This window comes from Apodemus sylvaticus, chromosome 15 (assembly GCF_947179515.1).
Source record: "Apodemus sylvaticus chromosome 15, mApoSyl1.1, whole genome shotgun sequence".
NCBI lineage: Eukaryota > Metazoa > Chordata > Mammalia > Rodentia > Muridae > Apodemus > Apodemus sylvaticus.
This window is the reverse complement of record NC_067486.1, coordinates 42,645,087-42,672,975: the sequence shown is the minus strand read 5'-3', so window position 1 is coordinate 42,672,975 and position 27,889 is coordinate 42,645,087. Positions and strand designations below refer to the sequence as shown.

General features: G+C 41.2%; 1 protein-coding gene across 1 annotated transcript; it reads right to left on the bottom strand.

Annotated features, from left to right (window-relative positions):
- Positions 1-114: 114 nt before the first annotated feature.
- Positions 115-17,555, bottom strand: Lnp1 (leukemia NUP98 fusion partner 1). Its single transcript, XM_052157977.1, has 3 exons — positions 17,394-17,555; positions 2,995-3,225; positions 115-264 (listed from the first exon to the last, which is right to left on the bottom strand). Exons 1-3 carry the CDS (start codon positions 17,553-17,555, stop codon positions 115-117), a joined length of 543 nt encoding a protein of 180 aa, XP_052013937.1.
- Between the last annotated feature and the right edge of the window lie 10,334 nt (positions 17,556-27,889).

The window sequence follows — 27,889 nt, the reverse complement described above, 5'->3', positions numbered from 1 at the left end:
CTGCCCACTTTAGTCTCAGCATCTGCTCACACCCTTTCCAGATGTCATTCTGCAGGAAGTTCTGGGTCTCTGAACAACCAGTGACATCTGTCATGGCAATGTTGAAACAAAGTGTTACTCAGGCCCCTTTTCAGTCAGAGGCACCATGGGTCCGTCTCCATGCGTTTCCTTCATAGAGCTCCTTCTGTCCTCCACTTTCTTGTAGGATCTCATTTTAGTTTCTAGGCAACGTCTTTCATCTCTTTCCTTCCTCCCCTTGGGTCCCTGGAAGACCATCAGAAAAGGGTAAAATGCACCAGACGCTGACTGGGTCTCACATTTGTTCCAACAACTAGATAGGAAGGAAGTTCTGATTTTGTAGCATACGTCCTCATCTTATTTTCTAGCACATGAAATAATATCAACCCAATTTAGTGTCTCAATACGGGTTTTAACCATAAAGAAGAGATTTTGCTCTAGTGTAAAGGAAGAGCTACATGAGCCATTCTGTGTTTAGGAAGAACATCCAACCAAATCATTGTTCTCTAGTAGATTGACTGGTATGAGAGCGGTGGGACCATTTCCAGTACTTCATTGATTTATTGAACACACACTGTTGTTCTAGGATCAGAATATACAGCATTAAATAGAGTCTACCTTCTAGACACTCCACCTATATGGAGTGAGACAAAGCATCAGTACATAAGCCTAAAGGGAAATGGAAAAAAAAATGGCTGGTGGTGCAATGACAAATCCGATAGGGTTGGGGGGCTCTTTAATCTTGACATGGAGGTACTGCCTGCCTTTTAGAGGAACTTTTGGAGCAAAACTTTGACATTGATAACTGCTATATCTCTGCATATTTATGCATTTGTGTAACAAACAGAAGAATCCCTCCTCTCCTTATTTGAACTAGAAATCATTGACTGCCTGTGGAACTCATGCCTCACAAGCTTTGAGCGGTAGTCACATGACTCCCTTAGCCCTACAGGGGCAGTTATGGAGGTGTCTGGTTCAACTGGTTGCCAGTGTAGCTACTCTACAGTGTAAATCAATGAATTTGCCTTCCATCGTGACTCCTTCATTAAGGTCAGAAAGAAAGACAAATAATGAAGCTGAGATCACAATTAAGAGAAAATTAAAACTCAAACCAGCTCTGGGAATGTTCAGATGAATGTTTTTCATTAGATTCAGCACTTATATTCATGTTATCAAAATGGCATATTTAACAGTCATCAATGCCTCTAATACTTACTGCCAGATTTATATAAAAAGAAAAATTAAAGTGATGATCTTCCCTAGATTAGTCTTCCTCCTACTGAGATCTGAAAAACACTCATCAATAATGACTTCTATCTGGACAATGGATGAGGAGGCTCCAACCGTGGGAGAGGAGCTATTGTTGAGTGATGGTTGCTGGAGAAGGAAGAGTTAGTTTTCTTTAGAGATATGGTCACTAAAGGGACTGGTGCTAATGTTCCAACAATAAATGGTACTACACACACACATACACACCCCACACAGAGATACACACACACACACACACCCCACATCCCTCACATGGAGACACTCACATACATACCCCCACAGAGATACACACACACATATACCCAACACAGAGACACATGCACACATGTACATGCACACACCCCACACAGAGATGCACACACATATATACCCCACAGAGAGATACACATACACACATACACACCACATGGAGACACACATATCCCACAGGGATATATACACACACACATGTACATACACACACCCCACATGGAAACACATACATACATACACCCCACACAGAGATACACACACACATGTACATACACACACCCCACATGGACACACACAAATACGTAACCCATACAGAGATACACACACATACACACAAACACACATATACACACACCACATGGAAACATACACATACTCCACACAGAGATACACAGATATGTATATACACATATCCCACATGGAGACAGACAGAAAGACAGACACACACACACACACACACACACACACACACATGTGGTTTTAATATAAAAGATGGAGAAAAAACGCAAAAATCTGAAAGCAAAAAGTGCTTGGGGATAGAAAAGGAGTTGGAAGTGAGAAAATGGGGTGTGTGTTACGTTTGATCAAATCACATTCTATCCATGTATGAAATTCTCACACAATAAAAATGCTTTCAAAATAAATGTATGATAAGACTTATCCCAGGTGATGACAATACAGCTTTATGGATAGGTCATAACCATTGAGCATTTCCTTTACTTAAATGGATTTAAGGGTGTACATGTAATCTCAGTCAAAATAGTCCAACTGGGCTTTAATACCAAAATAGAAGAATTTAACCAGGCATGTTGGCATACGCCTGAAGTTCCAGCACCCTGGAGGCTGAGGGAGAGATCTAAGGGTTTGAGTCCAGCCAGGGCAACACACTCCAGGATAGCTGGACCTTCACAGTAAGGCCCTCAATTTATATAAATTTTGAGTCTACATGTTATCATAATTTGGTCTTTAAGCAGAAGATACCGGTAGGCCTTTCCTAACCCTGAGCTCCACATCTGTGAATGCAACCAATGAATTACCAAAAATATTCAGGGAAGATTTTCAGGACCCATAGCTTGTATATTGTGTTAAGCATTAAAAGTAATCTCGAGATAGATTACATGGAAATGTATGTATTCTAAGGTCTAATATATATGCTTTAAATATTGACAAATGCCACTATCTTATGTAGTCATCTTAAAATTACTACGTAGATTATGAAGCAGAAAGATGTTTAATAGAATATGCATTCTAAAATTTTTTTCACTGACATTTTTCAGTTTACTCTATTTAGAGCTAATATGAAAATAGATGTTTAATATTAAGCTATCATAAAAATGCTGAGTGGTATGTTCCAGTCACTTATGCTATGAATGAAGAAGTTAGACTTTCCCTCCTCAGACCTGAAGAAGACTTCAGGTTATGGGTTAAATAATAACAGTTCTGTCTGCCACATACCTCAGAAGGAGAGCGCTTGGTTTGAAGGCACAGGTGTTGTTCAAAGGATTCTGAAAATTCCTGCATGTTGGAAAGAACTCTTCTTTGTGATTCTATTGGCTCCCTGAATGGCCCATCCACGGAGCATTTTCTGTGATACCTCATGGGAAGATGACTTCGGGATCCTGGGTCCTCGTGAGAATGTCTTCTAGGTTGGCAGTCAGAGGAAGTGATGCTGGGAACCGCAGGAAACTAGGAATGCAGAATGTTTTTAAATTTGCCTTATAAAAGACATGTATGCTAACAGAGGCAGGACACACATAAATTAATAACTAAAGGAATCATCCGTTTCAGGAAAATTTTATCTTCTTTGTCAGTTAGAGTTTCCTCTTGCCAAGAGGCAGCAGAATCAGTTGTTAAAATATGCAGAGAATCTCCAGATGGCCATCATCGCATGCTATTCTTCCAACAGGACAGTCAAGGCCTCCAAGCCCTGAGTTAAATTGCCACACTAAGTTTCTAAATCCTTTAAAAATTTTAGTGACACTACAAATGTTTTAGAAATGTTGTAAAGATGAATGTTTATGGAATTTTATGGAAAAATAATAGAGGAATTATAAGGAAAAATTAATTTAACATATATATGATATATATCATTATATATGGAAACTATATGTGATATATATATATATATATATATATATAAAACTAACATCAAAAGCAACATAAACCCAACCAAAAACTTTAAAAACCTGCACATTCTCAATGCCTAACTAATACCAAGAACACACAACCATATATATATTGTGAGGCTTTCCAGGCACGGAGATCATACAATACACTGGCATCAATGCGGGAGTCACAAATGGAAAATAAGCAAAGGTCAGAGGTCAGAGAAGCCAGGCTTCCTGGAAGAACCATGGTGCTCTCTTGGTCTTTCTCACACCCCAGTCCACTTCAGTGCAGACTTTTGTACCGGAGACATTTATCTCCATGTTGCCAAATTCTGCACACACTTTAGTCTATCTCAGTCACTGGGTCTTATCCAAGTTAGCTTCCCCTGGGGCCTGCTGGAAACATTCCTTCTCCTCCTTTCCATCACCATACATCTTTAGCGTTCTTTGATCTTTCTGTCACATCAACACAGACATTTTTGTTCATGATCCCTTCAGCTTATGAGTGTGGGAGGTCCCAAAGGTTCTAGGTTAGACCCTGTCTTTTCTTTCCCTTTACATTTTATACTATCTCCCTACACACGCCTGGACATCAGTTTCCAACTATAATCCTGATTGATATCCTTAATCCTGACCTCTCCCCTGAGGTGCCTACTCAATTCCTGTAGTGTTTCATAGACTCTCGAGACCTAAAGTATCTTCTCATTAACCAACAAGTCATTGTCCTACCACTTTGTCACCTTATCCCACCTTTTAAGAAAAGTAACTTGGAAATGATCCATCTGATTTTCTTTGCTTTGTTTCTGCTGTTTTGCCTTCTCTCTGTGTCTTTAAAACCAATGTCAGCCCATCAGAAAACACGTTCCATTCTGTAGAATGCAGACATGGAACACAATGATGGATCCACTATCAATCTCGTCCCTATAGATGCACCAATCTGAGTAATATTCCTGCACCAACCTGCAGGAGCCAAGGGAACCAAGAGAGAGCACATGAGTGCCTGGTGTCAGAAGGTAAGAGGGAGGACACATTGAAGAAGACAAGAAGCGCTGTCTGTGCCTGTCCTCTTTCAGTTCTAAGCAATGAGAAGCCTGTAAATAGGAGAATGAGGACAAGCCCTTAGACTCAAAACCCAGTGTTAGGGCCAGTGCAGTGAAATCCAGAGCCTTGAGCCCCAGAGGCCCTGTGCCCTGGACAGTGCCCACAGATTAAACCTCTGGAGCCACACTATACAGGCAACCAAGGCAACACCATTTTTGTCCTACCATTTTGTTACCTTATCTAACCTTTTAAGAAAAGTAAATTGGAAATGATCCATCTGATTTGCTTTCCTTTGTTTCTGTTGTTTTGCCTTCTCTCTGTGTCTTTAAAACCTTGAGCAGCAGAGGAAGAAGACTGACCATTGTGGAGCAGGACATAAAAGTTACTTCAAGACTTTGTAGTTCAAGACCAGGGCTTGCTAGAGTGAAGTTCACACCAAGCCCAACCTTATATAGTAAGCCTCTATGTGTCCCTTAGCATCTGATGGAGATCTGTATGCAGACAGGACAGATCTATGTGTCTGTACACAGACTTCAGATCTTCATGGCCATAGGAACCAGACTAAGGTACCCAGCTTAGCATTTGTCTGGGAAGCCAAGAGACCCTATCGATAAAACTACCCACAGCTTTAGAAAGCACAACAGAGAATGAGAATGTATTTGCCAGAAGCAGGAGTGTGAAAGGCATGGAGACAGGACTGCCCTAGAACTCAATGTCAGACAAGTGACCTCCACAATTTGAAACTCTGCAATGGTCCCAATGCCAGAGAGAGACATGTCACCCAGTCATTACTCTCCGAAACTGGTTACATCAGTCTGGACCTGTGTGTCTAGCTCAGCAACTGGCAGTATATAGCAGCATGGCCCTTTGTCCTGCATGGGTGCCGCTCGGTCTCCAAAGGCTTTGAACTTGTGCTGAGGGTGTTAGCCAACATAGTTTTGGTGATCACACAGTTGCTTGTTCCAGTTCTTCCAAAAATCCAAACAACATAACATGGAGAGAATACTTTCCACTTAGGCAGTGTAAAGGAAAGCAAGTGCCAAGCTGTAGAATGAGAGCCCAAAGCTGGTTCTTGTACAGTCAAGAACTGGGCAGATTCCCAGTCTAACTACAGACAAGGATTATGAACAAACTCTCTGGATCTACCTCAGGCAAGGGTAAGGTCGTGGGAACAGAGCATCCTTTTCCCCTCCATTAAATTATTTTATTTACTCTACATCCCAATTGCAGCATCCTTCCTTCCCAGTCCCCCCCTCCGCCTCCCACACAGAGCTTCTTCCCTGTGCCCACTCCCCTTCTCCTCTGAGGAAGGGGAATCAGCCCTGAGTACCAACCCACTCTGGTACCTCGAGTCACTGTATGCTCAAGTCACTGTAGAACTAGGTACATCCTTTCCCACTGAGGCCAGACAAGACAGCCCAGCTAGGGGAATAGGACCGAGCCACAGACAGGCAATGGAGTCAGGGTAAGCCCCCACTCCAGATGTTAAGAGACCGGTATGAAGCCCAAGCTGCACATCTGCTACATATGTACATAGCACCTTTTCAAAATCCGGCTTCATTCGTGTTAAGCAGCATCCCAATTTAAGGTTTGAAACAAAACTGATCAAGGATTTCCCTCTAGTGTTTAAATGTAGTAAGACACCTACAGAGGGGCTTGAAACAACTCACCAGTGCCATCTAGTGATAAAATTGCAGAAGTAACTCTAGGTAGTAGGAAAATAAGCAGGCACAAATAAATAAATACTTAACCCTTCAATGTGTGGACAGCGTTGAACATCAACAAGCACTGTCAGAGAACCACGGTCTCACTTAGCATTCAAAATATGGTGCCAGAAATTGACGACATTAGACTACATAGTAATTCTCAGTGGAAACCTCAAAGCAGCTGTTTCAGGAAACCCTTGAAACAATGGCGAGAAAACACAGACAGATGAATGATCTAACAAAGAAATCACACAGAAATATGAAGGCAATTTTTAAAAATCAAACTAAAATCTTTGGTGTGGATAATACACTAAACATAACTTAAAACTCGACGACAGGCGCCAAGAGCAGAATAGAACCAAGGAAAGAAAGAATAAATGAAGTGAAAACAGGCAATGCAGGGAGAGCAGGAGAGCGTGGGGTCTGTTGGGCACCATGGACAGAGAAGATATTCAGCTTGCCAGGGCTTGGTAGGAGCCTGTATCAGGGGGAAAGCTTAGCAGAGTTATAAAAAAGAATTCCCCAAACATATCCCCCAAATCAGATACCTAGATCAAAAGTAGCAGTCATACTCACCTCAAACAAGTGTGCTAGTCCCCCCAAGCACACCAGAGGAGTTAAAAGTGAATTATTTCAAAGGTTAGAAATAAAACAGAAGACTCCAAAGTCAGAACAAGTAAAGGAACAAATAAATGTGACATGTGCACCTCACACTGTATTTCTCAACAGAAATGTTATGCGGCTGCAAAGAGTGGCATGGGATTTTCATGGTTCTAAGAAAAAAAATCAAACCTGTCAACCAAAAACATTGGGCCTAGCACAGCAGTTCTTTATAAGTGACGGAGAGATAGAGACCATCCTCTATGTATGAAACCTGGTAGGTTCCTTAAACTGAGTAAAACAGACAGCAATGGGAAAGGAGAAAGCACTAGACGGTATAAAACTTACTGGTAACTTTCACAATTCAGACCGGTGCTCTAATACTCTAAATGTGGTGTGAAACACACGAGCATATTTGGTGTGAAGGCTAAGGGACAAAGAAACTAAGGTAGCAAGCACAGCAACAAGTTACTGAGTATACGAACGAACGTGCTGATACTTACACCAATACACTAATATGTACACCGATCTGCTAATACAGAGACAGCATACAGATGTGAAACGGGAGCATCACAAGTGAAACTCCAGGGAAACGGCGAATATGCAGAGGTCTTGCATTAGCATATATTTCTATATCTGTTTCTTTAAAACAATGGCAATTGCTGTCTTTCATAATAATTGACTATAACTAACTAATGGTTTTTGTTTTATGAATTGAATTACTGCTGAATTCTAGAACTGGAAATGAAGTCAAAATCTTCACCTTATTATGTCACCTTATTATTCCTAAACAGGTCCATCACAATTCATCCCCAGTGTCCTTCAGTGTCCCCACATCCCGTGGACAGCAGGACATTCACTTGGTTTTAGAACACTGAGGAACCGCCTCAGTACCCAGATGTGCAGTCAGCAGATTCCCCTTCTTAAGTGTCCCTCAAGACCAACCATTTCTTTAGTCCAAGTCGTCAGTATCATCCTTCATTACACTCAGTATTGATCACTAATGCACACTGCAGGAAGTGCACACCTAGGTCTGCTCACACTTCCTTCGCTTTCCTTTTCCCAAAGCAAACAGGATAGTTAGAACACCAATGAACTCAAGGCTGTCATCTTCTCATTTTGCACCATCTCAGCTGAGTGACCTGCATGTTCCTTAAGGGGAGTGTTGTCCTAGGATCCCCCCATTGCTCCTTCATGATACTACACAACTCTAAACCAGTGATCTGGCTAAGTGTGCTCCGTGTGTCTCTTCTCCATTAGACCGTTTGCTCTATCATATCAAGGGCTATGTTGTAGTACCTGGCCCCTTGACTTGTTCATTACATGAGTTAGATATATACTAAATGGATGGATGAATAAAAATTTGAGAGAGCCAGAGAGCTAAGGAGTTTGCTGTGAGATTGTGTTTTCTAAGAAAGTCAGAAGCCACACCTATAAAGTGTCACTGATATAGATATCTAAACATGGGCTGAATAAGGACAAAAATAGACATGCCAGTGTTGACACAAAGGAAGCCTAGGAGGCCTCCACTCTACACGAAGAACTTCAAGCAACTGAAGAATGCTGAGAGCAGGAGAAATGGTCTTTTCTAAAGATGAGCACACCAATTTATTATCCAATATCAAATGGTCATCCCTAAAAATACAAGTAACATTATAACGACTGAGAAAGTTGGCAAGTTTTGTGTGTGTGTGTGTGTATAAATGACGAGGAGGGCAAGAATTTGATAGAGAATAAGAAGTGGTATGTGGGAGGATTTGAAGGAAGGAAAGGGAAGCAATAAATGATATACCATAATCTCAAAACATAAAAAATAATAATTTTAAAATAAAAGAAAATGAAACTCCTAATGGCAAACATGATTATATTTTCATAAAGCTTGTACAAAATGATCAAAAATACCCCAAATGACAATTATATCTTTTAGGTGAGTCTAAACAATACAACCCTGATAAGGATAGAGGAACCAGCATCTTAAACATAGGCCTATCAGTGTGTAGAACATTTCTTGAAAGTTTTGTCTACAAACTTGAAATACAAAGTGCTTGGATCTATCCATTGAGCATTGTTGCAGTTTGAGTTGTATTGATCCAAAGTTCATCTATTGAAACTTCTAGCAGCTTGGAAAGTGACTTATTTAGCAGCAGGCCCTTTACAGGAGCAGTTTACTTAGGGAGGCCTTTAGAAGATCCTGAAATGACTCCAGCCAACCTGAGCACTGCAAACATGGCTCTGGCAGACCTTCTCCTTTGGCAGACCTTGGGCACAAACTCTGCAGCCAATCCCACAACACCCAGAGGAAGCTCCACTCCTAGATGCTCTAACTCGCCCAGGTTTACAGGATCAGAGGTAAGGAGGACACAACATCTGTCCCAACACCGGGAGTGACTGGGACCAGAGAGACCCAGGCATACAGGAACTCCGCCAGACCAGTGGCACAGGTTTCTTCGGGTCTTTCGGGACCGGTGCCCTGAGCAGACAGACCTTGGGCATAAACTCCTCAGCCAGCATCACAACATCCAGAAGAAGCTCCACTGCCAGGTGTTCTTTTTTTTTTCTCAAAAAGATTGATTTTTTTAATTCAATATATTTTTATTTACATTTCAAATGATTCCCCCTTTTCTGGGTCCCCACTCCCCGCAAGTCCCATAAGCCCTCTTCCCTCCTCCTGTTCCTCCATCTACTCCTTCCCACTTCCCTGTTCCCCTATACTGCTGCACTGAGTCTTTCCAGAACCAGGGGCCACTCCTCCGTTCTTTTTGGACATCATTTAATATGTGGATTATGTCTTGGGTATTCCAAGTTTTTAGGTTAATATCCACTTATCAGTGAGTGCATACCATGATTGATCTTTTGAGACTGGGTTACCTCACTTACAAGCCCAGGATCCCAGGAGCTTGGTCACACCAGGATCTCAGGGTCCCAGAGGCAGCTTGACACCCAGGAGCTCAGACACACCCAGGTTTTCAGGATCTCAGGATCACAGGAAAACAGAATCACAGATTCACAGCAACAGCTTAACTCTGAGGAGTCTGACATAACCAGGATCAAGGATAGGCTACAGTCGGATATTGCAAGGGTAGGTAGCACTAGAGATCACCAGATGGCAGGAGACAGGCATAAGAACATAAGCAACAGAAACCAAGGCTACTTGGCATCAATTCTTCCACCATAGCAAGTCCTGGATACACCATTACACTGGAAAAGCAAGATTCAGATCCAAAATCACTTCTCACGATGATGATGATAGAGGACTTTAAGAAGGACATAAATAACTCCCTTAAGGAAATACAGGAGAACACCAGTAAACAGATAAAAGCGCTTAAAGAGGAAACACAAAAATTCCTTAAAGAATTATAGTAAAACATAATCAAACAGATGAAGGAAATGAACAAAACCATCCTGGATCTAAAAGTGGAACTAGAAACAATGAAGAAATCACAAAGGGAAACAACTCTGGAGTCAGAAAACCTAGGAAAGGATTAGAAGCCAGAGATGCAAACATCATCAACAGAATACAAGAGATAGAAGAGAGACTCTCAGGTGCAGAAGATACCATAGAAAATATTGACACATCAGTTAAAGAAGATGCAAAATTCAAAAAGCTCCTAATCCAAAATATTCAGGAAATCCAGGACACAATGAGAAGACCAAACCTTAAGATAATAGGTATAGAAGAGAGTGATGATACCCAACTTAAAGGGCCAGTAAACACCTTCAACAAAATTATAGAAGAAAACTTCCCTACCCTAAAGAAAGAGATGCCCATAAACAAGCAAGAAGCCAACAGAACTCCAAATAGATTGGACCAGAACAGAAATTCCTCCAGTCACATAATAATTAAAACACCAAATGTAGTAAACAAAGAAAGAATAATAAAAGCAGTAAAGGAAAAAGGTCAAGTAACATATAAAGGCAGGCCTATCAGGATTACACCAGACTTCTCACCAGAGACTCTGAAAGCCAGAAGATCCTTGGCAAATGTCATACAGACCCTAAGAGAACACAAATGCCAGCCCAGGTTACTATATCCAGCAAAACTCTGAATTACCATAGACAGAGAGAGAAAATAAGATATTCCATGACAAAACCAAATTTACACAATATTTTTCCACAAATCCAGCCCTACAAAGGGTAATAGATAGAAAACACCAACACAAGGAGGGAAACTACACCATAAAAAAAGCAAGAAAGTAACCTTTCAAAAAACCGGCAAAAACATAATTGCACCTCTAACAACAAAAATAACAGGAAGTAACAATCACTTTTCATTAATACCTCTTAATATGAAAATTAATATTACAAACATATCCTAATCAATTGAAATTCAAAAATATGAGGAATTAGAAATTTGTTGGCTGTCACCCAGTGGTCTCTCTAATTTAGTAAATGGAGAACTCTATGCCCAATATTGTACAATCTATATACACTTTCTGTACATGACCATGTCTTGCTCTGTATTACATAATAGTCTTGAAATCTTGCTTCTCCTACCTCAGTCTCTCAATTACTAGGATTGTTTATTTGATGTTTTTACTCTATACTATGGTTTTCAGAACAGCTTACATATTTTAAAATTACTTATACAGCCAAAGGAAGCATAGACAATTAATTTGGGAGGTGGCTTGTAAGAGAACAACAAAGAGTGAGACTGAATGTTTTGCTTGATATTTATAATTATTGTATCAGTTTTGAAGATGACTTATAAGTTACTCTTTTTCTGAGATGAATGCTTTTCAAAATTATCACAGCCAATGAATCAGAATCTTACCCTCAACTAATGTCTGTGCCACCCTCCAAGAAGAACCATTGTTCATTGAAACAGTTGATGAATGACTTCATAGATAGACCCTCTTAATATATACACCATTTCTTAAATGAATGTAACCTGTTCCCCATGGGCTGAGAATGATGAAAATCACTCAGGTCAAATAGCTTTGACCATAACAGGAAATCTGTATCCAAATAACTGTGTCTACAATTCATTCCTTGGTGCAGCAGAACTGTCAACTCTTAGCTTAGTTACTATGGAAGTTCCTTTGGGGATGTGAGGGACATTGAAGTACAGCCTTATCACAATGAACTCCAATGTCTAAAAATTATTCGTATTTTGGGTTTGTACCACAGTAAGAGCCAAGATTTTAAGCTCTTTCTTCTTGTATCTCATTTGATGTGTGGATTATGTTTTGGGTATTCCAGCTTTCTAGGTTAATAACCACTTATTAGTGAGTGCATACCATGATTCACCTTTTGAGTCTGGGTTACCTCACTTAGTATGATGTTCTCTAGCTCCATCCATTTGCCTAAGAATTTCATGAATTCATTGTTTCTAATGGCTGAATAGTACTCCATTGTGTAGATATACCACATTTTTTGTATCCACTCTTCTGTTGAGGGATACCTGGGTTCTCCCTGGTTCTGGAAAGACTCAGTGAAACAGTATTTGGCAAAACCAGAACGGGGAACTGGGAAGGGGTGGGAGGGAGGACAGGGGAAGAGAAGGGGGCTTACGGGACTTTCGGGGAGTGGGGGGGGGCTAGAAAAGGGGAAATCATTTGAAATGTAAATAAATTATATCGAATAAAAAAAAAGATTTTAAGCTCTACTAAAAACAAAACAAACAAACAAAAAAAGACTTTATCTTTCTATGTTCATTTAATAACATGTCTATCATTTTTATGATTGGTATAAAGATATATATTGTGTTGAATATAATAAAAAGTTAAAGTTAAAATTTAAAAAGGATTGCATTCCTAAAGCCAGCCCCAAGGCCCACTGCCTTTGATAGCCCAGCTATCAAAGTATTGAAGTCCAACAACAAATCCCTTTTTTGGCCACCTTAATTAACATACCCAATCAAAATTAATCAACTAACTCAAGTTAACACAGGGTTTCCTCTTTTTCCTTTATAAACTGTCATCTGCATATGGGCCATGTCTGTCTCCTCTCTATCCAGAGATGGTCCTTTGCCCACCTCCCCTCCCAACAAATAGCCCTTCCCCCTTTCCCTTGTTACCAGCCCCTTTGACCCATCTATTGAGAGTGGCACTTAGGAGGTGTGGCCTCGCTGATTTAGGTGTGGCCTTATTAGAGGAAGTATGTCACTGTGGGGGCCAGCTTTGAGGTCTCCCATGCTCAAGGTACACACTTGGCACACAGTCTCCTTCTGCGGCCTGAGGATCAAGATGTAAAATTGGAAAAAATAAGCCAGGTTTTATTCCCAGCCACTTAATTCCCAGAAATACTGACTCTGAGTTTATTTATTAAGAAATGTCTAGGCCATAAGCTTCAGCTCGTTCCCTGACTTGCTCTTAACTTGGTATCCTTTGTATTCTAACCTGAGTTCAGCTATGTGGCTGGTTGCCTCTCCTGTCTTCTACCTGTCTTCTCATTGTTTAGGGAAAAATCACTCCTTTTATTCTAACCTGAGTTCAGGTACCTGCTAGTTTATATCTGTCTCCCTAGCATTCCAGAAAGAATCGCCCGTGCCTCTGACTATTTCCCAGAATTCTCTCTATCCCTGCTGGATGTCCTACCTCCTATTGTCTGCCTCAGCTCATTGGCCATAAGCTTTTTATTGACAGTGATGTTCATAAGAAATTCTTCCTACATAGAACTCTCAGCTCCTTCTCCAACACCACACCTACCTTCATTCTGCATGTATCCTACAATGATGATAATGGACTAAACCTCTAAAACTATAAGCCAGCCCCAATTAAATGTTTTCTTTTATAAGAGTTGCTGTGGTCATGGTGTCTTTTACAGCAATGGAAACCAAATAAGACATTCAATTACGGGGGGTGGGGAAAACAGTTTTAAAGTTGACTAACTCTGCGAAGTAACTCTCTTAGTCTGTTTGCTGTGGGTCAGACACAGTACCTGGTGCTGTGGAAAAGGTGGAGATCAGATAGGCTCAGTATTCTCTTCCATCAGGGTTTGCTTACGAGGCATTTTACCAACAGGGCACATCACTGTATTCTAGCTGAATGCTATAAAATTTGACCTGCGATACAACATCATCTTTGAACTTCATGCTCACAATCTCATGATCAAATTACCAAAACAAAAAATTGAAAAAAAAATACCTCAATGATTTAGGCAATGTTTAGAGTTTTGTCTTGGGTGTCATGTTATGATTGTTCTCAGTTGCATTATCAGGACAGAAAATGCAAGAGAAAGAGCAAGATATAAATATGACTCCATGAAACATTAATAAGGTCAACTATTTACATTTGCACAGTGCTGGGGACCTGGCTGTGGGAATAAGGGAGACTTCTGTGAATGTGTGATGATTTGATTAACTGAAGAGGCTGGGGGGTTGGGGGGGACACACAGACTGTTTTGTATCTAAGGATGAGCTAGCTCCATGCTTGGGTAGGGGCATGGCTACAAAAGGAGCTTGCTGGTGGGCTAGAGAGTAAAGAGGTCTAAGGAGGGAAGAAAAGCTGGAGTGATGATATATCATGGGATTCAAGCAGGGCCGTGGTACAGGCGGGCAATAGCAGTGCAACCTAAAGCGTCTAAGGTTTCTCTGTGCTGTGGGCCAGTTCCTTCCTTCTCCTTTCAGTGTTCAGCAAGGTTTTATCATCTCCAATAATGGTTAAGTATTTATTTAGTACCTGGTGCTGTATTGAGTTCATCAGTCACTGTAACACGTATGTGCCTTTGTGAGGAACAAAAAACTACCACCAGTCCCATTTATGGGATTCGGAACAAAAAGATATTCAGGACCTTGATCAGAGCCATGTTGCCAGTGGAAGCAGAAGGCACCGCCAAGAGAACCTTCCAAACCCGTCATCTTCTTCCCTGCATAGCAGCTCTCCCATCATAGTGTCCCATCTGTAATGGGATATGATACCTTCTTCTGGTGTGTCTGATGACAATGACATTGTACTCACATAAATAAATCTAGTCACAGCAGGGAAAATGGACATATGAAAACAATGGTTATGACAATATGCAGAAACCTATGAACACTCAAGCTAAACCAAGCCCCAGCAGAAAGAGGGGAAGGAATCGGGCATAATGTTTCACCCCTTCTTAGGTAGCTATTGGCAATTCTTAGCTGCTAGAGAAGGAAAGGTTATTTTTTCTAAACGTGTACCCTCTGACAGACTGACCAAACTGCAGTGGAAGGCCACACATCCAAGAACATCAGAGCAGCATAAACTGCATCTTGGTCTTGATGGAGGGATGGGAGAGTGAAGAGACATGAAGTTGAATAGGAAGGGAAGTGTGGCCAGATCTGGAAGGAGGAATAGGAAGAAAGGCAAATATGATCAAAACACATTGTGTGAAATTCTCCAAGAACTAATTTTAAAAGAAACTAATTTTAAAACAACATTGCTTAAAAATAGGAAAACTTCTAGCCAATTTTGATAATAAAACACAGTTTTGACTCTCAAACATACAGTATTATTTATTTAAATAAGGGAGAATCACAGTGCTTATTTTCTATGACCATGGCCATCCTCAACTGTGTCCTCTAGGACCATGACCTTGTCAACTGTGTCCTCTAGGACCTTGGCTATGTCAACTGTGTCCTCTAGGACCATGGCTATGTCAACTGTGTCCTCTAGGACCATGACCTTGTCAACTGTGTCCTCTAGGACCATGGCTATGTCAACTGTGTCCTCTAGGACCATGGCTTTGTCAACTGTGTCCTCTAGGACCATGACCTTGTCAACTGTGTCCTCTAGGACCATGGCTATGTCAACTGTGTCCTCTAGGACCATGGCTATGTCAACTGTGTCCTCTAGGAATATGACCTTGTTGACTGTGTCCTCTAGGACCATGGCTATGTCAACTGTGTTCTCTGATGTGTGTTCAGTTCCTGCATCCTCTTCTCTATCACTCACATTTTAAATTTAATCCATGTTTTATCTCTTAAAGTAAATACAAACATGTTGATCTGTTAATTATACAATGGATTGTTTTCTTGGAGACTCTAGCCATGTTCAATTAAGAAAATGGTCAAATTAGTGATGAGCAGAAAATACTGTATATCTACCATTGAGAAATGGTGTTCACATTAGTTCTGCAGTTTCCCAATAGTTCAAGGGAAGAAAAATATTGCAAGCTCAACATGAATGTTCTAAACAGAGTAGATTATGTGTGTTTCAAAGTATAAATAAACTGTAGTTTATCCAGGAATCTGTATTTTGTAAAGCAGGTTGTTTCCTTTATTGTCACATACCCTGTGACACTAGAAGCCATTGCAGTGACCAGTAAGTCACAAATTCTCTTATTATCTTTGCTTGGTTCTCATACCTGGAAGTTTCAAGCTAATTGTACTCCTGATTCACAGAATCTGAAAATTTCATTAGGTCTGGAACACTTTATTGTGTTGAAATTAAATGAGAGCACACTGTGCAGGCTTATTTTTTAAAGAGAGGAAAATGGAAAGATGGAGCTGGGTCTCACTGAGTACATCTGGTCCAACTTCATTCTTCACCTAAGGCAATGGAAGTGAGGAAGTGCCCATTCATGTGCTAAGGAGCTAGCTTATTTTGAAATGTTTGCGTCTCAGACACAAGGTGTTGATCAATGACAGTAAAAGTAATTTCCTCACACACCTTCCCATCACTGTGCACCCACTTGAGATGCTGGAACTAGCCTTAAATAGGTTTACTCACACGCTTACTTGGTTCTGGGGTTTGCAAAGAAGGGGTTTGGGTAAGCAGTCTCTACTAGCTTGGAATTCTAAGTGACTAGTGACAAAGAAATGTCATCATAATTGCTCTGTATGTGGGAAGGAGATAACGTGTGGAGCCTTTCAGCACTGCAGCTGAAGACTGTGCTGGTCATCTATACAGAGTCCTTGCCTGGCCCAGGCTGCCTACCCACTCCTGGGTGCTTCCCTCTGGCATTGTGCTCCCTGCTTCTCTGCAACTGGAAAGGTTTGAGCGCTCTTCCCTCTCTAATCATTAAAAACAATGGCAACCAGAAGAGAAGGTGTATCATATTTATCCACAGCAGTGATTTGTTATGTGGAATCACAAGCTCCTTGAAAGCCATCATATACATAAGCTAATTTCACTATTTTAAAGAGATAACTTGGAAATCACACATTGACCCACAAGACCTCCACAGAACAACCACAAATTCCTCTCCTTTGACATAAATGCCGTTACTCAGTGGGATGATTTCTGACTCATCAGGGACTGTGAACTACGCAGTTCAAGATACTTTAGGTTACTGAAAATGAAGAAACCATTACTTAAAGCATTAAAAGCCAGGTGTCTTAAAGGGCAACCTAAATAGGTAAGTTTTTTTTTTATATGAATGAATAAATGTTTGGAAATATTTATTTAAGCTGAAGAACCCCTCAAATATTCTCTCAGAGACCCCAGCCCCTGCCCCTGCCCCTCCAGCTTCCCTTGACTTTTCGGTAACTCACTGGGCAGGGCAGTGAAGCCTTCCTGTAGCTTGCTTCATGTAACCGGTGGTGGTCCCGGGGTCCTCGCTCATCCTTGTCTCTCCAGCTGTGACCCCAAAAGCTGCTCATCCACTTGGCAAAAGACACATCATCGTTGTCATCATCGTCATCTCTGTGCTCCATGGAGATGTGACTCTAATAAAGGTCTGGCCCCCAAAACTCCAGAAATATAACCCAAAATTGGACGAAGCCCACCAAGAGCACTAAATGAAACTGGTATCTGAAACAGTCTCTGATAATGGCATCCTTAAAAAAGAAAAATTTACCAAACATCATCAGGCAGCCTGGAGCACTGTCTATTTATAAACTGTGCAGCCCACACTCCCCTCCCCCTTGTCTCTTTAAATTGAGAGGCTTTTTAATCCTCCTGTTTCCAGGGCTGTGCCTTCGAGGCCTAAGGGTAAGCAGCACAGTCCACTGCCTGGTTTTCCCTGAGCCCGTCTGCCAAAGGCGTGTGGTGGCATCTCCAGCTGTCAGCGGTGATGAGCCATGAGCCTCACAATATGCTTGTCAGCTCCAGGCTGGCTCTGAAATAGGGCCACATCCAAGAGACAGACAGCTGCAGCCCTCAAGGTGGAGCGCTATCGGCGCGCCAGATCTAAAGCTAGATGCTTTTCTAATAACTAAAAATAACATAGGAAAAAAATCTATCTCCAGGTCAAGTTGAATACCTTTTTCCTAAATTTAAGTATTATCTGTAAGTACTTGTGAGTGACATACATGTAAATATGCAAATCTTAGGTGTACAACATCTGTATACCTCATTTATGTCTGTATGCTATGCTACCAGCCACTGTAATTAGCTAATTACTGAACATTTTTCAGAAGCCAAGAAAGCTTCTTTTAACTCCTTCCAATCTATATTTCTTTGAAAAGGTTACTACATCTAGCTTCTGTTCATAAAGCTTCTGCAAATTTATAATCCCAGAGAATTCCTAGTATTTCTAAAGTTAAAAAAAGTTACAATTACAGAATTCTTACTTTGCAATATATATGAAGACAAATATTTTGCAAATGTTATTTTCATTGTAACAATGCTATAATTAAGACTTACATCATACTTTGTGGATGAGAAAGCTGAGGTTCAAATTGACCATCATTTGTCCAAATTCAAACTACTGCTAAGCACTATGGCCAAGTTTAAACCATGAGCCTTCATATCATCCTGATGATATTCTAAGAGATTTGAGGAAATGTAGCTTCAAAGAAAGGGATCCTAATTACTTATCAGATGAAAATCTTTCCTGAATCTGGAAAAAAAGGTAGGCTTGAAAGCTTTGCCATATTCTTAGAGCTCTGTATGTAAAATGTGACTCCGGGGTTGACCTTTCTTTCATTCTTCCTAAGATAAATGTTATATAACTCTTACCCAAAAATGAAATGCTGCCCGCCACCCTAGAAGATGAAGGAGGCTCATAAGTCTTAGGAAGTAAACAAAACTTAAAAGCCTCAGGAAGGCCATGAAACTCACAAGCCTCAGGAAGTACATGGAACTTACGAGGCTCAGGATGCCCTTCAAAGTTACAAGATTTTCAAATTCCCTGCAGACAGGGTGATAAATTACAATTACTAAGCAGAGCAGTCTCTGGCTAGAAAGCTGCCTGTAAACTGTGAAAGGAACTCATGGATGAAGCCATGGATGAGTTGTCCTCCATGCTGGGCTTTTCAGTGGCCTATTGCTGGCTGTCTTTGAATCGCCCATGCTTGTATTAATAACTCCTCACTTCAGCTCCTGTAAGGAACTCTGATAAACTCACTGTTTCCTTAAGCCATACTTGGTATCATCATTTCGTTGGATTTACATCAGTGTCCTATCTGAGTTGACTAGATGTTGTTATAAATGAAAAGAATTGCTTCTGAGCCCCAGACGCCTTGGCAGAATGAGCTTGTATATATAATGCAGGAACAGGGTAAAGACATATGGATGCCATCCATTACATTAGACTCTCACTTGACAGGAACAATAAAAGGAAAAGGAGACATTTAAGTGGATGTTTTGTAGCTGGATTATGTTGTTGGAATTTCCAACCGTAATCAGCCTATATAAAAAACACACAACCCAGATATTATAAGTTATATGCCGAGATTGGGCAGATCTAGCACTATACTAACTTATTCCCCAGCTGTAAGACCCCATACTACTTGCAGTTTCTCCTGACCACAGGGTTCCAGTCTATCGAGGCTTCTTGCTGCTTTTAATGATAGGCTGTTATTTGAAACTGTGAGCAAATTAAGCCATTTCCCCCCAAGTTTCTTTCTGTCATGGTGTTTCATCACAGCAACAGAAAGCTTAACTAAGACAGTTGATGTCTCTCTTCCCTTTGGTGGCAGCTGGATGCTTCCTGTAATGAGTGAGACAGGCAACCAAAACCAAGCCATCTGAGAATGAAGCACCCTTGGGGGAATATCAAGGTATCCATTATGGTGCCCAGAGGGAGTGGTACTACTGGGAGGCGTGGCCTTGTTGAAGTAAGTGGTCACTGGGGGTGGGCTTTGAGGTCTCAGATGTTCAAGCCACACCCAGTGTGACAGTCTTTTCCTGCTGCCTGTGGATCAAAATGTAGAAATCTCAGTTTCTCCTACCTGCACACTACCATGTCTCCTGCCATGACAGTAACAGTCTAAATCTCTGAACTGTAAGCCAGCTTCAGTAAAATGTTTTTCTTTATAGGAGTTGCCATGTCATAGTATCTCTTCACAGAAAAAAAAAATCCTAACTAAGACATCCACCTTTCTCTATCTGGTATGGAGTGACATGCCCTCTTGATAAACTGTGTCTGTAACACAAATACAAAAAAAAATGCCCCAAACTGTTTATAGACTACAGAATATATTGCAATCCTTAGGTAGCAAGGTTGGTATGATATAACAGGAAGGCTGTGATGTCTGTTGTGAGGCCTTTGTTGTAAATGATAAGAATTGCTACTGAGCCCCAGGTGCCTTTGAAGAATGAGCTTGTATATATAATGAAGGAACAGGGTTTATATTTCTTTAGGTAAAAGTAAGACAGGAAACCTAGTACCCAAATGGGGCCTAATTAAATTAAAGATGAATTGGGAAGAATGGTTGCATGGCCTCCTATAATGTATTCTGAGACATTCATGTGAGGAAATAACATCTGTGATTACCTTTCCTTATGTGGTATAGGAAGCTGTACTGACTAGTTTTATGTCAACTTGACACAAGCTGAAGTCATCTGAGAGCAAGGATGCTCAATAGAGAAAATGCTTCTGTAAGATCAGTCTTTAGGCAAGACTGTGGCAAGTTTTCTTTTTCTTTTCTTTTTCTCTTTTTTAAAAAAAAGAAAGGTTTATTTATTTATTTATTTATTTATTTAATGTAGGAGTGTTATGTCTGCAGGCATACATACATGCCAGAAGGGGTCATTAGATCTCCTTATTGATTGTTGTGAGCCACCATGTGTTTGTTGAGAATTGAACTCAAGACTTCTGGAAGAGCAGACAGAGCTCTTTATCACTGAGCCATCTTACCACCTCTGTAGGACATTTTTTGAGGGATTAGTGATATTTGTGATTGATGAGGGAGGGCTCAGGGACATCACCACCTACAATGAGCCTGACGCCCGTTTTCCTGGGACAGTTGTATTCAGAGGACAGCTATGAGGGAAGGCTCCCTGTCTTTGCTGAGCCTGGCACTGGGATGTTATCTTTAAGAAATAGGAGAGGGTTTGCATCACTGATGGATTGGCATGGGTATAAAATTGGATTTGTAAGTCAATAAAGCCATAAAGCACAAGTGAAAAAGGCAACGAAAGCATGTCTGTCAGGGTCACTTAAAGGTAAATGTGACAATATTTGTGATGAGTCATGTATCCTGGAGGGGAAAAATAGAGCGCCAAGTTTCTGAAAGGCATTAAATCCTCTCTAACAGTTCAGAAAAGACACAAATAATCAAACAATGCAGGTGACCTCTGAGCATGTAGTGTATGTTTTTTCCCTAGGAGAAGGTGTGCTTGGGGTAAAGATTATTTGTTCAGGATGGGGCCACATTGCCCAGCAAAGGACATGGTGCTGGCCCAGAGACTGTTAGTGTCACAGAATTCAAGACCCTCAGGGAAAAACCACCCAATGGAACTTTTCTCAATTTAAAAGACTAAAAACAATGTTACTTTATTTATAGCAACATTGTAAAAAACAGCCTCTTTTTTCAATCTCAGAGCTACTGCAAAAGTGTGGAAGGGAGGGTTTTTAGAGGCACAAATAACAATTGTCTCAACTCTCAGGGTTTTTCTACTGAGAGGGCCATCATATTGTTGTTTTGTTCTTGTTTTCTGAGCAAGCAACAGATAAGTAAGATTACAGAGACAGAATGAGCATTGGCTAATATTTTAGGATATTGCTTGCATAATAAGGGAAAGATGGAACAATTTTGGGCAATGAGCTACAGTGGCTGGCTCTAGGATAAGTCTCCTCTTTAGATTGCTGTCGAGACTCAAGTGTTGAAGGGGCTCACCTTAGGGTCATGGTCTAGACATCCTGCTGAACCTGGGGTTTTTCTTTTTTAAAGAGACAGTTACTTAGTAACTCAAGTTGAAACTCTGGTTGAAATGGAGCTTCTTTCTAAGAATTGTGGGTGAGCCAACTCTAGTAACAGGCATGGCAGGCAAGAATGCAGCCCTGTTCTGCTTTGATCCTGAAAGAAATTGTGCAAAATAAACTACGAACAGCCAAAACTATTGGGGGATGAATCTGATGCGTTTGCTCTGTGGAAGAAGCAGCAGCCCAGAGAAACATGGCAGACTAGCTCCTGGAGAATGACTGTGGTTTGTAAAGGACTAGGTGTTTGGGGGAGGGGCTCATCCCACTCCCCTCCTGGCTATCCTATTACAAAACTCCAATAACGGCATGCTTAACCCTCCTTCAGCACAGGATATTCTCATAACTCCCTTTGGCATCTACATCCTCACCTCCCTCTTGTTCTCTCAGAATGACCTGTTCCCCACTGCCAACCATTCCCAATCAAAATAAATTTAACCTCTCTCCTCATGCTCCTTCTGTCCAAATGACTGCCAAACATCCACCACCATCTGACCCCCCCTTCCCCCCCTCCCCGCTAAATTCATTAACTGTGCAGATGTTCTCAAACATCAAACACTCTAAGCAAATCCTACACTCCCAATTACAAAAGATAATGAAAACAAAGCCATCTCCTCTCCAACAAACACTTGTATGAGCTCTCTCTCTCTCTCTCTCTCTCTTGCTCTCTGCCTGTATATGTTTGTCTGTCTGTGTCTCTCTGTGTGTCTGTGTCTGTGTCTCTCTCTGTCTCTCTGTCTCTGTCTCTCTGTCTCTCTCTCTCTCTCTCTCTGTCTCTCTCTCTTGCTCTCTGTGATGTTTGTCTGTCTGTGTGTCTGTGTCTCTCTCTCTGTGTCTGTGTGTCTGTGTCTCTCTCTGTCTCTCTGTCTCTCTCTCTCTGTCTCTCTCTCTCTCTCTGTCTCTCTCTCTCTCTTGCTCTCTGTCTGTGATGTTTGTCTGTCTGTGTGTCTGTGTCTGTGTCTCTCTCTGTCTCTCTGTCTCTCTCTGTCTCTGTCTCTCTCTCTCTCTCTCTCTCTCTCTCTCTCTCTCTCTCTCTCTCTCTCTCCTCTCCTCTATCTCATGGCCAAAGCCTCACATGAATCAAGGTCATCCAACAAAGTTTCTCTCCTGAACTTCCCTGATTCCTCCTTCAATGCCCACCACTGTTTTCTTCACACCCTTCTTCAAAGCCCTCTGTTAGTCATGATCCCTCTTGCCATTGATACCCCCAAATGCCAATGTCCAACACCTACTACTAACCACTTGTCCCCTTGATCATCCAAGCCCCTTTTTTGGAACCAAAGGCAAGTTATCTCAACCTTTCCACTCCAACCTCAAACCTCATATCATCCTTTGGTTGCTTGACAAGAGCCTCCCCAATCATCCATGTTCTTAAAATATCTCAATTTCAGAACCCACCTGAACAACCCTGGGTAAGTCTACTCTGATGTAACAGAAGCCTCTCAAACTGTATTCTCCCCCAAATAACAGCACCCTGCTTTCAGATAACAGCTGTTCCCCCAAATAACCTTATGCAGCCAATCTAAATTTACCTGGCTCCGTTCCAGAACTCTCAAACAGACTCTAAATAAATATTTTTTATCAACTAATAGCCCAAGTCTTCCTGCATATTGCCTATTCATAAGGGTGGGGTCTCTCTTCCTTTCCCTGGTTTTGGGACTCCTCTTCACAACTTATAGGACCATGATCCTTAACGTTTCAAATGTGCTTCCAAGGAAAATGTTTTTCTACACTCCTTGACTTTACCTTGGTCTCTAAGCCATCTCTCCCAGCAGACCTCAAATCAACTACATACTGTGCCAGAGCCTCCAGCACTAGCCCAGCTGGTCCCTCAGCCTCAAGACTTTGCTGCTCTCCCTGGCCTTGACCATCAACCCAGCTTCCCTGGGCAGCCCAACAATGACACCCAGTGTCAGCATTCTGCCCTTAGCTACAAAAGACCCAGCTTGCAGTACATAATCTGCATTGCCCCTAACTCTGGTCATTTTGTTTCTGGATCCTATATCTTGATCAATGTGTGAACAGTTCTAAAGATGCCACATTTCAGGTAAGCTAAGGCTTTGCCAGTTGTTAACATCTTCTAAACTCTCATTCTTTATTTATTCCTACAAACTCAATTCTTACATTTGATGCTTCCATAAACTACCATCCCCCACCTTCATCTATCAATGCAAATACTGCTTTCATTGACACTTTCACAGACATATTTAGAAACAAAGGCTAATCCAAAGTCCACTGATCTACCAAATCCACACTCAAAATTAACTACTACAGGTGCTAAGTCTGTTCCTGAGAGTTCTGTTTTGTGTCCTCATAAAATCTGTGAGATAAGAGAAAACGTTGTGAGGGATGGGGCTTCTCCATCTCTTCCTGAGAGATTAGAATATGAAATTCTTCTTTGAGATGACTATGGCTGTTAATGTTCAATTTTCATATTATTTGAAGTTTGCAAAAGCAGGAGGGGGGAGCCCAAATAATTTTCTCACCAATCTAACTTCCTTAAGTAGTCTGATTATTGAACCTTGTTGTCCCAGATACAGTCTGGTCTCCCCCAGGCTGCTTTCTGAAGAAGTTACCAAGCTAGAGGTGATATTACCACATTCTGAACAGTTTTGAAAATTCCTGATCATAAGGTCTTTTTCACTCTTAAACTATATAAAATGTGTTTTCCTGTGGAAATGTTTGTTTCTGCTCCCTACTTTTCCTGACCCCTTCTGACCCACCCAAAAATCCAAATAAAAACAAACACATTTGAGAAGTAAAGCATCCGATTTGTAACTCATCGATTTTATTATATGAAAAATGAAACTAAAAGCCCTTGGGGATGGGGAAAGGAGAGCACACACACACACACACACACACAGCATGCTATACTTAAACTTATGCCTCTTGTAGGTTAAAAAATGTAATATAAAAATGTAATGATAAAGTCAAATTGTTTCAAAAATAACACAGATAGCCAAATTTATTCAAAATTTTTAAATTCGGGAACTATATACTTGATACTCATCTAGTACTGAAGATAAGGTATGCTTGCAACATGGTGTAGGACTGATAATATCTGTCTGGGTTATGCGATTTTGGCTGAGGTTCAGACACTATAATAATACAGTAATGGGATAGATCTGAAATCATAAGAAATAGCTGCTAATGCCGGGCAGTGGTGGCGCACGCCTGTAATCCCAGCACTCTGGGAGGCAGAGGCAGGTGGATCTCTGAGTTCAAGGCCAGCCTGGTCTGCAGAGTGAGTTCCAGGACAGCCAGGGCTACACAGAGAAACCCTGTCTGGAAAAAAAACCAAATCCAAAAAAAAACAAAAAACAAAAAAAAAAAGAAAGAAAGAAAAAAGAAAAGAAAAAGAAATAGCTGCTAGCAAGGTTAGGTGTTTGGTGGCACATTTAATAGTATCTAGTGTCTGCAGAGATTTAACTTTGTCTAAGGTATAAGTAGCCTAAGCTGTATAATCAATGTTATTTATATCATATGTTTGTCAGCTTTCCATTACTGTGACACAGAAAAACGTATGTGGCAAGAACATGTGGTGGGGAAAAAAACTGCTCATGACAATCAGAAAGTGAGAAGCAATACTGGGATCCCATTCCCTTCTCAAATGACACACCCATCAGCATGATTTCCCTCAGGTACAGTGAAACTAAAATTTCTAGGACCTATATAATTCTCCCAAAGAAAACCTTAGCAACCCTTCAACACAGTCTTTGGAAGAATATTAAAGACCTAGAAATTACATGTCACAAAATAGATTTTCTTTGGGATTCTAGAATTGTGTTACTGTCCTGATAAAGGCTGCCTCTGTGATAAGTGCCCCACACAGCCTTTTGACACTGACTCCCTTGGGGACTCTCCCTAGGGAATGCTTTCCTTACAGGCATTGTCACTTCCTGTGATTAAGGAAGGGAAGAGAACTGTTGGAGGAGTGAGCCAGGTTTCCCCCTCTAGATCAGCTGTGTTCATGACCTTTTGGGGAACTGATCCTCTCACAGGGTTGTGTTGGTATTCTGTCTAAGCTCCACCCCACACTTACCTGGCAACAGCCATGTATGCCCCGCCCCATAGACCTGGCCCACTATAAAAGGGGCTACTTGACCCTCCTCTTTCTCATCCCTCTCCTCTTGCTCCTCTTGGTGCTCTCACCTCTATACCCCTCTTGGGCTCTCCTTCCCTCCCCCCTCTCTCCACATGGTCATGGCCGGCCTCCACTCTTCCACTTCTCTACTATCTACTCTCTCTCTCTCTCTCTCTCTCTCTCTCTCTCTCTCTCTCTCTCTCTCTCTCTCTGCGCCCCTCTCTCTCTGTCTCTCTAACCCCTATCCTCTCCCCTGAATAAACTCTATTCTATACCATGTCTGTGTGCGTGTGGTCCCTCAGGGGAAAGAGGTGCCTGGGCATAGGCCTGCCTGGGCACCCCCTTCCCCCACACTGCCATGCCACACTCCCTAAAACCCCCCTCTCTCTTTTTATGCCCCCTTCATTGGTGCCAAAACCCGGGAACAAACCCTTCAGGTTGCATATCAGGTATCCAGTATATCAGACATTTGCATTATGATGCAAAATTATAGCTATGAAGCACCAAGGCAAACAATTTTATGATAGGGCTCATCCCAACATAAGGACCTATCTTAAAGGGTCTCAGCATTAGGAAGGTTGAGTACTGCCTTTGTGCAGGCTCGATTTGAAACTTTGCTTTGTATCTTTTTCACTATAGGAAATGCCCAGCCATGAACACAAGTACACATGGAACCGTATGACTTTCTTTGGTGAGTCACTAAACCAAAGAGTATTTTTTGAGACTACACTTAACTGTGGGTATAAGGACAAATATTTATTAATTGTGAGAATTATACTGGTTCAGTATATTAGTGGTTGTAGATTCTCCTCCAATAACCGTGATTCCACCTGCTCTGAGTAGTTAGCTAGGCTTCCCTGCTGTGGAATGAATCCCAAATCCTGTTGGTTAGTTGCTAGGCATGCATGCCCCTACTGCACCCATTTGGGGGGTCTAAGGTTTTTATAAAACACTTGGAACAAGCTGCAAGAGCAGCACATAGCACTGGAAGAATCTCTTATTCAGCCTGTCTAGAAATTCAGTACATGAGAAGACACACTCCCATTGGACCTCATCCTCTGCTTTCCCTAGCAGGGAGGAGGGGTTTACGTCTGTCTCCAGCAGAATGTCTCCCAGAAAGGTATTTCTGAATTACTCAGCTGTTTTTGTGTCATATGAGAATGTTCTAGAACTCAATGACGAAAACAAAGTCTTGAGGTTTCTAGATTCTTTTATTCTCACTGCTCCATTTTTAATGAATTACAAGATGCAGCACACTCAGCAGTCTGGAGACCATCCACATAGCTATTAAAACAAAGATTTCTGTGTATGATTCCGATGATAATACCGTGTGTGTATGTGAAAGAAACGTGTCATCCAAAGTGCTTCCAAAGACAAAAACAAAATAGTTCCATGTAAGTACTCCAACAAACATGGAACCATAAACATTATAATGCATGTATTGAATGCTGATCAAAAGCAAAACAAAAGCAAGGCTGATTACAATACACGGTTTATGTAGAGAGAATGGTGTCCATCCAGCTCCTGTCTCTCCCGATTCCTGTTCTTGCTCCGCATTTTTTGCGAATGTAACTGTTGGGAAGCAGATCTTCCTTAGTCTCCATTTAGCCAACCTGGATGGCGAAGATAAGGAAATAATCTTGGTTACATGAGCTCTAAAATAGAAACTGAGGGTGATATACTGCTGATGCTGGCTTATTTCTGTATTTAGAGGAGGCTACAAAAAAAAAGACATAAAGCATATAGATTAAAGCAGAGTATAAGGAAACAGATATGGCTTTTCTACGAATTGCATAATTGTTTAACAATTATGCTAC

Excerpts from the sequence above, each read along its gene's own strand:
- Lnp1 (XM_052157977.1), bottom strand. The coding sequence starts at position 17,555 with ATGGAGCACAGAGATGACGATGATGACAACGATGATGTGTCTTTTGCC. Across the intron at positions 3,226-17,393 it reads AGGCTTCACTGCCCTGCCCA|TTTCCTGCGGTTCCCAGCAT; the intron begins GTGAGTTACCGA and ends CTGCATTCCTAG. Across the intron at positions 265-2,994 it reads CCAAGCGCTCTCCTTCTGAG|GGACCCAAGGGGAGGAAGGA; the intron begins GTATGTGGCAGA and ends ATGGTCTTCCAG.